The following is a 10,619-nucleotide window of genomic DNA, read 5'->3' as shown; positions in this document are numbered from 1 at the left end:
GTCGTGTGACCCAGCCGGTGGGTGCCACAGCATTCCCGAGGCCACCCGGGGCCCGGCTGCGTCCCGCCCCACGCAGGCAGGAGCGCGGGCTGCTGGAACGGGCATCCTGGTAAGCAGGTGTGATCCAAGGCGTGGGCGTGATGAAGCGAGTACGGGTTGAGCCTGAGGTCGGGGCAGCGATGAGGAGTGTCTGTCACCTCCCTGTCCAGAGGGGGGTGCAGGAGCCGGCTGTAGCTGCAGGGGCTGTCACTGACGGACAGCGCCGACATCCTCTGCAGGAAGGGCTGGTCTCGCAGCCGCTGGTCCAGCCATAGGTCCGAGCTGGAGACAGCGGCCCAGGAGCCGTCCGGCTGTTCAGCACAGCTCACCTGGGGCCACCCCGGTGTGCAGGAGGGCCCTGCACAGCCGCAGGCTCCCGGCAGCTCCCCCGGGCGGGCGTCGGGCAGCGCTCCGGGCCCGCGGGCTGAGCGGGTGCGCGGCTCCTCCTCTCTCCCCAGCCCGAACGGGGCCTTTATTTTGGCCCTGAGCTCATCAGCAACCGAGAGCTGAGCTTGGTGTGCCCTCTCCTGGTGGTAAAACTTGCATTTATTGCCGTAGGTGCATTTCTTACCTGAAAGAACAAAAAGGTCCAACAGGAGGGTGTCACTGGCGCCCACGTGGATGCCCCTGCTCATCGCTCCTCCCCAGCCCTCGAGTTTGAAGGGGCGTGGTGAGCACGGGCAGCAAAGAGGGGGAGTGCCCTTTTCCAGTTCTGTACTTCTGACCCCAAATTTAAATAGTGCCGACCTAAATAGCAGGGTGAAGCAGCAGTGAAAGGAAGTTTCTGCTATTTTGGAAGTGCCTGAAATTAATGTATGTTCCAGTTGCTGCACTCAGTGGGCTGGGAGACCTGCTGCTGCAAGGGGCTGCTTTGGAAAATGGCATAGGGAGTAACTTCCAGTGGTAACCACTGGGAAACCTCCACGTTACTGGGAAGTGAGTGGATGGCCTTTCCCAAGTGCTGCAATGCAAGTCCACTCTGCAGAGTGAAGTGTGTGCAGGCTGGTAGGTCAGCATAGCCAGAGTGTATGGGTTGGGTGCTGTGTGCAGGTGAGGATGGAGAAGGCAGGAACAGCTGCTGCCTCTGCTGAGACTGAAGCCACTTAAGCAGAAGAGGAGAAGATGTGTCATCACACATCTGAGCAGCCCTGGCCCAAGTCCCTACCACAAAAAGTGTGACAGAACATGGCAGTGGTGCCTGCCCTTAGCTGAAGGAAAGCACTTCTGGGAAGCAAGGGGTGGGAGGAAGAAGGGTGACAGTTCACAGCATGGAGAGAAACCCACCATAGGGACAAGGCTGCCACTTTGGTTCAGGAAGCACTGGCTTTTTGCTGAGGAAGTTAGTAAGAGTGGGTCCATGCCGGCCTAATGGATCATCAGGAGGCATAAACCTGAAAGAGGAAAGTCACAAGGGTAACAAGAATACCTTGAACTTCTGGGGCTAAAGTGCCATCAGCACTTGAGGCACAAGCTTAGGGCAGAAAATTGTTGCAGTAATGGACTGCAGCTTCGAGGAATAGACCCTGCTGATGTTCACTGACTGCATTTCTGTGAACAATGTTGCAGGGAAACTGAAACCCAGTGCCAAGCAATCCCATCCAGTTTTGGTGGTGGGAGACCCATGCCTCCATCCTGACCCATGGAGAATGTTGCTGTGTGAGCCCATCTTCTCCGCTCTCACTGGTCCATAAGCGCTGGATGTCTCCAGGTGCGTTTTCCTTCCCAGACTAGTGGCTGACAAGGAAACTGCCAGGAGGCTCAGGCAAGGCTGGTGTGTACAGACTGTGGACTACAGCTCTGCCTCACATGATGCAAGTGCCTGAATGAAAACCTTCCCTAATGGGAATGGTTGAGGGCCAGAGAGACCAGGGCCCTGTCTGTCTTCTAGGAAGTTATGGTTACAAAAGCATAGGAAAAAGTGCTGTTCTGCCTTGTAGGGGAATTAAAAATACAGCAAGGTAGCCATCCTCCTCTCACAGATTTAATTCTGTTTCTTATAAGAAACAGAAATTACAAGACACAAGCCTTGATTTAACATCCCAGTTTGGATTGGAAAGAAGCAAAGCTGGTCACTAATGATGCCATTCAAATAAAGAGGAGTTACACGGGGGGTTAAGACCAAAGGTGAGGGAACAGGAATTGTAGAATCATAAAATCATAGAATGTCTTGAGTTGGAACTCTAAAGGTCATCTAGTCCAACCTTCCCTACAATAAAAGCAGGGACATTTCACACTAGAACAGATTGCTCAGAGCGCCATAAGCCTGAACTTGAATGTCTCCAGGTATGGGGCCCCCACCACTTCTCTAAGCAACCTGTTCCAGTGATCAACCATCCTCATTGTAAAGAACTTTTTCCTAATGTCTGACCTAAATCTACCCTTCTCTACCTTTAAACGCATTACCCCTTGCCCTATCATTACATGCCCTTGTGAACAGATCTTCCCCAGCCTTCTTACAGGCTCCTTTCAGGTTTTGGAAGGCCGCTATAAGGTGCCACAGAGTCTTTTCTTCAGGCTGAACAACCCCAACTCCCTCAGCCTGTCCTCATAAGAGAGCTGCACCAGCCCTTAGATCATTTTCATTGCCCTCCTCTGGACACACTCCAACAGGTGTGCATCCTTGTTATACTGGGGGCACCAGAGCTGGCTGCAGTACTCCAGGTGAGGTCTCACCAGGGCAGAGCAGAAGGGCAGAATCACCTCTCTTGATCTGCTGACCACACTTCTTTTGATACAGCACAGGATGCCGTTGGTCTCCTGGGCTGCAAATGCACATTGGTGGCTTGTGTCCGGCTTTTCATCTGATAGTACCCCCAGGTCCTTTTCCACAGGGCTACCCTCAAGTGTGACCTCCCCCAGCCTGTATTTGTATCTTGGGTTATCTTGGCCCAGGTGCAGGACCCTGTACTTGGCCTTGTTGAACCTCATGAGCTTCACCTGGGTCCACTTCTCCAGCTTATCCAGGTCCCTCTGGATGGCATCCCATCCCTCTGGCATATTGACTGCACCACCCAGCTTCATGTCATCAGCAAACTTGCTGAGGTTGCTCTCAATGCCACTGTCAATATTGTTAATTAAGATATTTGAGGTAAATTCCCTTCAGAAGAAGACTTGGGTGCTCTGCTACCAGTGAGAGGTACGTGGATGTTGGAGCTGGCTTGGCCCATAATGTTCAAATTCAAGGTTGTTTAATAGCAACTGTCTCTTACCTGTTACTGACAAAAGAATACATGAGTAGTCGCTGCTCAATAAACCATTTCCACTCTGGGTTTTCGTTCTGGAGATCCCGGTAATGGTCATTGGAAACAATGACTCCATCTTTCTCATAAGCCACCTTCACTATGTAGCGATCATCGTAGCAAACCACCCTCTTGCCTTTCACCTTCCGGGATGGGGTGTACACAAGGATGGATTGCTTTTCCAGCTCTTCAAGAATGTGCTGGTCTGGAGGGAGGAGGGTGTAGTTGGCAGACATAAAAGGGGGAAAAAAAATTACAAAGAGAAACTAATTAATTAATAATGATCAGGTCTGAATTGTGCTAGAAACCTGCAGGAATCTCAAGATGTCTCAGCACCTTAAGCAACTTAGAGTGGTGTGATTTTCAGACACGCTGATATCTCGTGGTTATTTGGCAACTTGAAAACTAGGGCTTTTGCAAAAGCATCTACTTGTGAAATCTCAGACACTCCTTTTTCATTTTTAACTCTCTTATCTGTAAAAGGATGGTTTGAATTCTACACCAGAGATATGCTGAACCCCTGTAGTTCCCCTTTTTACCTTAGTAGATGCTAGAAGGCTCATAACCAGCCTGACATCAGATAAAATGTGGCTGGTAAAATAAATACATTAATTTTGCTGCTATTAAGAACACTCTGACTTCTTATCCTCCCTGCTATGCAGAAACACAGAACCCCAGCTGCCTCATCTGCAGCCACCAAGCTGCTGGCACAAAGCTGGCAGGTCTGTGTCTATACAAAGTAAATCTTGCTGCCCTCCACGGACTTCAGCTGGTGCATTTCCTTCTCCTGGTAGAGGAACCCATGTAGCTCCTCTGTCGGGGTAACAGACTAATAGAGAATAGTCACACATAGTGAATGCATCGAATGCTGCTGCCTCTGGGTAACATGTGCAATGATGTCGTGGTCTCCTGGCAGGGCTTCAAAGCTCTGCAGACTGGTTGTGAGCTGACAGACTCACTCTTCTTTAACTCAGCTGGCAGCAACTTGTGATTGTAAAGCTGAAGGCTCAAAGCAGTGCAACAAAGCCTTGTATGCCCTTTTAGCTGCTGGCCAAGAGGTTGTGGCAATAAGTTAATGATTTAAGAATAGAAGACTGATACAGAACTTGCACCATGCTTGGCTTTTCAGGGCAAAGACGTACTAGACTATTCACACCCTTGTCTCCAAACTGCACCTAGTCATTGCCAAATTATGCCTGGGATGGTTACCTACCAGCAATGGGACTGTCTTGTCGAGGGGGCTCCTTTCTCCAGAGTGGGACAATAACTTTGATGTATGTGTGCCCCCTTTCTCGAAACCAATCCACTGCCAGCTGGATCCCCCAGCAGGAGAATACCTCTTTGTTCCCATGGCTATAAAAAGAAAAAGGAGGATGATGAAGCAGAGCTTTCAGGAAGCTTCCAGTTCTCTTTAACTGAGTCAGTAATGAAACAGCAAAACAAACAACTTTTGTGTCATTCGTCAGTCTCCAAGAAAACAACTTGGCAGGATGTCCTGGTTGGACAGATCCAAATACCTCCTTCAGCAGAACCAGGAACTTTTTTTGATACTTAAAAACAGAGGTATCCTATATACTATTTCTATGATCTGTCTGCTGCCCAAGCCTGTTGCTTTCATTGATATCTGAATGGACTTTGGTCTTCAAGTACCTACAAGATCTTAGGCTGTGTCAGACCCTTCTCATGCATTGTCTGATAAGGGTTTGAGGAATGAGAGGGGTTTTTTCCGGCAGGAGAAACAGACAAGGCTCTTCTATGAGAAATAAAATGTGGGAATTTTCTTTTGTGGTAACAATGACATTAGGGATTTTAATAATAGAATCACAGAATGGTAGGCGTTGGAAGAGACCTCTGGAGATCATAGAGTCCAAACCCCCTGCCAGAGCAGGACCACCTAGGGAAGGCCACACAGGAACACATCCAGGTGGGTCTTGAAAGCATCCAGAGAAGGAGACTTCACAACCTCTCTGGGCAGCCTGTTCCAGTGCTCTGTAACCCTTACAGTAAAGAAGCTCTTCCTCATGTTGAGGTGGAACTTCCTGTGTTCCAGTTTGCGTCCATTGCCCCTCGTCCTATCACAGGGCACAACTGAAAAGAGATTGGCCCCTTCTTCTTGACACCCACTCTTCAGATATTTATATACATTAATAAGATCCCCTCTCAGTCTTCTCTAGGCTAAACTGCCCCAGGTCTCTCAGCCTTTACTCATAAGGCAGGTGTTCCAATCCCTTTGCCATCCCATAGCCCTCCACTGGACTCTCTCTAGTAAATCCCTGTTCCTCTTGAAGTGGAGAGCCCAGAACTGGACACAATACTCCAGATGTGGTCTCACTAGGGATGGGTGTGAGTGTGATCACAGGTCATTCTGCTAATAATCTCTTTAGGAAACAGAGACTGGAAACAGGAACTCTAAGAGGCAGGATGAGGAATACATAGAACCTAACCCAGGACACCAAAAGAAAGGGACAAATCCTCAGTAAAGACGGCCACAGGCAACTCAGGTCCATTTTTATCTTGCTCTAGTTGGTGGATTTTTTCTTCTTTGCACAGACAGGTAGGAAAACCCTAGCACACACACTGTAGCAGACACAGGCAAGGAGGGTGCTGGAGAATTGTTCAAAGCAAGACACAAAACAACCTCAAGAAAAACAACTAGAGGTGATATCCTTCCTGAGTTTCTCCCTCCCCTATTGGAAGTTCTTACTGCATGTTATTCCCTTATCTCAAACTTGACTACAGTGCAGAGCATGTGTAACGGAAGGTAATTTGTTAATTACCTCTGCACAAGGAAAGAAAAATAAACGCAACATAAAGTCCTAAAATGGATTAATGCCCTCACAGTATCTACAGAAACTTCATCCTTGTACTTTGAGCTTTCTGGATAACATCACCACAGTCTTACTCAGGCTTTCACCTCTGCAAAACATGTTCTCGGTTACTACACTTACCTGCAGTGACAGACCAGTCAAGGACAAGGACACAGTTTTATCCACCTTTCATCCCACAGGAATTCAAGTCTAGGTTCTGCCTATAACAGCCTCATAATCAAAGCTACATCTTACACCCAATACAAGTTTCAGTGCTGAAATAGTGACCATAGATGAAGAACAGTGCAGTTTGGAGGAAGAAACCCAGTTGTTTGTTGATAGCTACCCAGGCAGTAAGAAGTCTTTAAAAAAAAACAACAACCCACCCAATAAATGGTCTGAGTGCTCCACTCTAGAGGAGCTGTTTTGTTTGGTTATAAAGGATATAACCAGGATAGGAATTAAGTCACCTGGACAGGTAAATTGGAATGCAAGTGACTTTTTCAGATAATTGCCTTTAAAAGGCAGTCCAAGTACATCTTTAATACCACAACTCAAACAAAGTTCAACAACCTCCTGCTTTAACATTTACTACTTACATATCTATAACCTTGTCAGATTTAGGAAATTAATTCTGGGCATATCCCCTGTGCAGAAGGTAAAGCACTCAAGCAGACGTGATTTGGCTGAAAGACCAAGCAGAACAAGTGAGAAGAGGCTCCTGAAATTGTTTCTCAGCATTAGCACTTAATCCAGTTGCTCTGCATTGCTGCAACCAGACCTGGGGAAGGTGTAACTAAACCAGTGTGGACCTGCACAGTGCCTGGCAGTGTTGACACAATGGAGCCCCAGGCAGGGGCTTCAATACTGTTCATTCTCCCTGTGTGGTGAGTGTGTGTCACCTGCCAACAGACTGGCTCCTGTCAGTCACCATTCCCACATGGTCCTGTAGTCCATGGACCATCACCAATCTGCTGCAGTGCAGTCCCATCTCTCTCCCTCTGCCAGCAACAATGCACATCGCCCTGGGGACACAGATTAGCAGGGCCCATCTCTCAGAAACTGAAGCTGCCGTTTGGCCTCACTGTAACTCTGGCAATTATTCCGTATTTAGCACACAGTGGTTCCTTTTTAAATTGGGGAATTCTAACCCCTTTGAGAAGTTCAGACAAAAGAACTCCTTTTGCAAATTGTGGATAGCCCCATCTCCACCTGGTGGTGCCACATCATCAGCTTTGTGGGTTGGTGCACTGGGATGATCTCAGAGCTTTCCCAGAGTACTCCAAGTTCAAAACATGCACTATCTCTTCCAATCTAGTCTGGGCCTCCTGCTCAGTGACAAGGCTGCATCTTCTGCCATCTTGGAAAGCACAGTGTTCTCTGCCTTGTCCATTGCTGCCTGTTCTGAAAAAGCCCTGGGAATTTGGTGAGGACGAGGTTGTGCCAGGAGACTGGAGCACATGGCTAGTCAAGGGTAGCATTGCCCCTAACACAGTGGAAGGGCAGGGGCTCAGCCTGCGTGGCTGGGTGCTCACAGAGAGGCAGGAAGGACACCTTAAGGATGGTCTAGGGTTAAAATACTAATGGAGGCAGGAGATCCTTACACCTGCCTACCAAGGTTATGGTCCAGCCAAGGCTGTGATGTTGTGCATTTCTCACACCTCATGAGCTGCCCTAACCAAAGAGCCCCTCATTTTTTGATGGGATTTCTCCCTTCATCCAGAAGATGGCATGATTTGCTTAGTCTCCGGTTGCTCTGTCTGTGCTTGGTCTCTTTGCTTTATAAGCAGAGATGTGGTCTAGTCTCACAGCAAAGCTAGCAAAGGAGGAAGCCCCCCACGGGGAAGGGCCATGCTGAGCAGAAAGGGAAGTTAACAGGGAAAACCCGTGGATAGCCAGCTCATCCTGGACCCTCAGCTGCCAGCACCTGTGGCCATTTGTGTTGCTCAGGTAACCAGAGGCCAGCCCACCACTGTCTTTGGACTTCCCATCCACATGGATGTGCCGGGTTTTCACAGTGTCAGGGCACTGCTTAGGAGAGGTAACTGGCCAGGATGAGGTGCTATCACATTTCCAAAAACAGAATTAATTAAGGAGGAAATGAGACTATTCGGCCAATGATTATTTAATTCCATGGCATTTCCATAGAAATGAAGCCAAACAAATCAACAAAAATATATAATCTGGAAACATTGTTGGAGTTTACTTGCCATTCAAAACAGTACAACTGTGTTGTTGTTAGGAAACACAGTCACCCAGCTTCATTTTCCCTCTACTTCTTAGGTTAGTTGGGCTGTTCTATGTGTTTATCAGTTTTTCCTAGAAACACCTCAGCATAGAGATTAAAAAATCCTAGGTACCCATTTGAAAAGGCAGGGAAACGTCAGCACTGAGCTAGCAGGGAGAGTGAGCTGCTGAATCACCCTGCCCTGAGCAGCAGTGCTGAGCTGGCTGCTGGCTTCTGACAGGTCAGCATGCAGAGCAAGCCAGTGATTGCATCTGGCGTGCGTGGTTATGGGCACAGCAGGTCCCCAGAAGCTGCACCTCAGCCAAAGGGCAGGACTGAGCAGGGGTTCATACCTTACACATCAAGGCACCCCTCACCTGGAGAAAAAGGGTCCTTCAAGCCATCAGCTTTAAAATTCAAAAGCTTCAGAGGAAGAGAAAGCCCATTTTAGGAAACAGAACTTACCTCATTGCAACATTGCTGCCATCAATCACAATGGGTCTGAAGTGATCAGAAGAATCACTGTCATCTTCTCCAAGCCACTTTGACCCTGGCGTAGTGCTGCATGACCCACGGGCAACAAGTTGTAGTGTGGAAGGCTGAGCCTGGCTCTCCAGAGCTTGAGGTTTGCTCCCCATCCGAATCAGCTCTTTCAGCACATCATCCTCCAGGGCCTCCTGGCCGAGGTTGTCCAGCACTTTGCAGATGTCCTGCTTACCATAGCCCAGCTTGCAGAAAAAATCCAGCTTGCTCTGGTGCACGTCCACCCCTGCTGTAGAAACGTCTCTGGAGCATGGTGATACTGGTTTGTTGGAAACTGAACTGGCCAGAGCCATCTCAGCAGGCATTTATGTTCCTCTAAAATTGCTCCTGTCTTCCCAGCTTCGTCCAACAGGCATCAGCTTTAAGTGGAGAAAAGATTAGAAACAACAAAACACAAGCATGAAGAAAGAACCTGCAGTCTCCGTTATTTGCCTAGTGCACAGCAAAGAGACTCCCTGGTCTGCTGCCTTCTCTCTGAAAAGACTGTCCACTCTTCTCTCAGCCTGAAGCATTTGCTGGTCCACTCTTGTTTATAAGAGCACTGGAGTGTCCCATGCAATGTTTGTCACTCTCCAGGAGTTAGGTCAGACAGGTGTCACCCTCCTTCATGAGCTGTGCAAGCCTCTCTGCACAGTGACAGACACGCTGTCTGCGTAAGCTTGTTCTTCAGCCTTATCTCACAGGAAATGATATAAAGGACGGTGTAACTGGGGATTTTCAGTTTGCTAAGTGTGGTTTGTGAGCCGCAGATAAATATCTTTTGAATGTTGTTGGATGAGCTCAGGTACCATAGCAACTTCACAACCATAGCAAGTTTCATCGAGTGATTTAAGGAAATAAGTTGTTTGCAAAGTAGCTGGGAACTCTGAACTATTTTCTGTAGTTTTGTCTTCCCTAGTGTGTGTCTGTCTGTGCATACACAGCCATGCCTTCTGACATGCTGTCACTCATCTCTTCCACTTACTCTTTTCCTGTTATTTGCTGTTTCAGTGAGGACTTTTATACTCAGAGAAGCAGCCTGGTTTTTGAAAGCTGTTGGGGCAGCGTTTGGAAGCCTGCAATCTGAAAAGCAGTTTCCATTCTATTTATTTTAAAGAGAGACTGGTAATTCAGAACTCAGTGTGTAGAAGTAGCAGAAAGCTACTCCAAGCTTCTCCAGAACTGTGCTATTTCTAGCATACTCAGTAAATGAAGGTGATGGGCAGCATGTGCTGGCATACCCAGAGCTGCTTCAGCCCGAGAAGCGTGACATGGGGCGTTACAGGACATCCAGGGTGTCCTGTGTGTCACAGGACATCCAGGGTGACCACTCATGCGTCAAGCCGAGCACCTTCTGACACTGTTGACATACTTGCACTGAAGCTTCTCTCACCACATCTCTGCAAGATTCGTGCTGCCTGGATAAAAGCTGTGGCTGGATATCTGCCCACACGTAGGATGTAAGGGTGGCCCTCTTCCTTTCACTAGCTGCAGTCAGCAAATGACGTAGAATTAACTGACCAAACAACCACCTCCAGGACCAGCCCAGAGCCATAACCACATTGCACCCACACTCCCAGCCTGCCCTGCATGCTGCTGGCCCACCAGCTACTCCTTGCCCAGCAATGGGGCAGGAGCTCAGAAGCCAAAACCACTTGGAGGACAACACAGAGGGACTGGAGACAGGGAGATGAGAGGAGCCTGAGATCAGCTCTCCCAAGGCATTAGAAACCCCATGGGCTGTGGGGGTGAAATGTGCATTGGGTGCACTGATTAGTTCAGCAG

General features: G+C 48.5%; 1 protein-coding gene across 1 annotated transcript in view; it reads right to left on the bottom strand.

The window, feature by feature from the left end:
* Positions 1 to 9,160, bottom strand: part of ZC3H12D (zinc finger CCCH-type containing 12D) — a 9,548-nt gene extending 388 nt beyond the window's left edge. Inside the window, exons 1-5 of the mRNA XM_010000008.1 lie at positions 8,778 to 9,160; positions 4,492 to 4,631; positions 3,249 to 3,483; positions 1,324 to 1,430; positions 46 to 610 (exon numbers count right to left, since the gene is read on the bottom strand). Of these exons, the coding sequence (XP_009998310.1) occupies positions 46 to 610; positions 1,324 to 1,430; positions 3,249 to 3,483; positions 4,492 to 4,631; positions 8,778 to 9,160 (1,430 nt within the window). The remainder of the gene's footprint in view (positions 1 to 45; positions 611 to 1,323; positions 1,431 to 3,248; positions 3,484 to 4,491; positions 4,632 to 8,777) is intronic.
* Positions 9,161 to 10,619: the final 1,459 nt, after the last annotated feature.

This window comes from Chaetura pelagica, unplaced genomic scaffold (assembly GCF_000747805.2).
Source record: "Chaetura pelagica isolate M959 unplaced genomic scaffold, ChaPel_1.0 scaffold135, whole genome shotgun sequence".
In the NCBI taxonomy this organism is placed as follows: Eukaryota; Metazoa; Chordata; class Aves; order Apodiformes; family Apodidae; genus Chaetura; species Chaetura pelagica.
The sequence above is the reverse complement of the archived record's forward strand: the minus strand, read 5'-3'. Positions and strand labels throughout refer to the sequence as shown.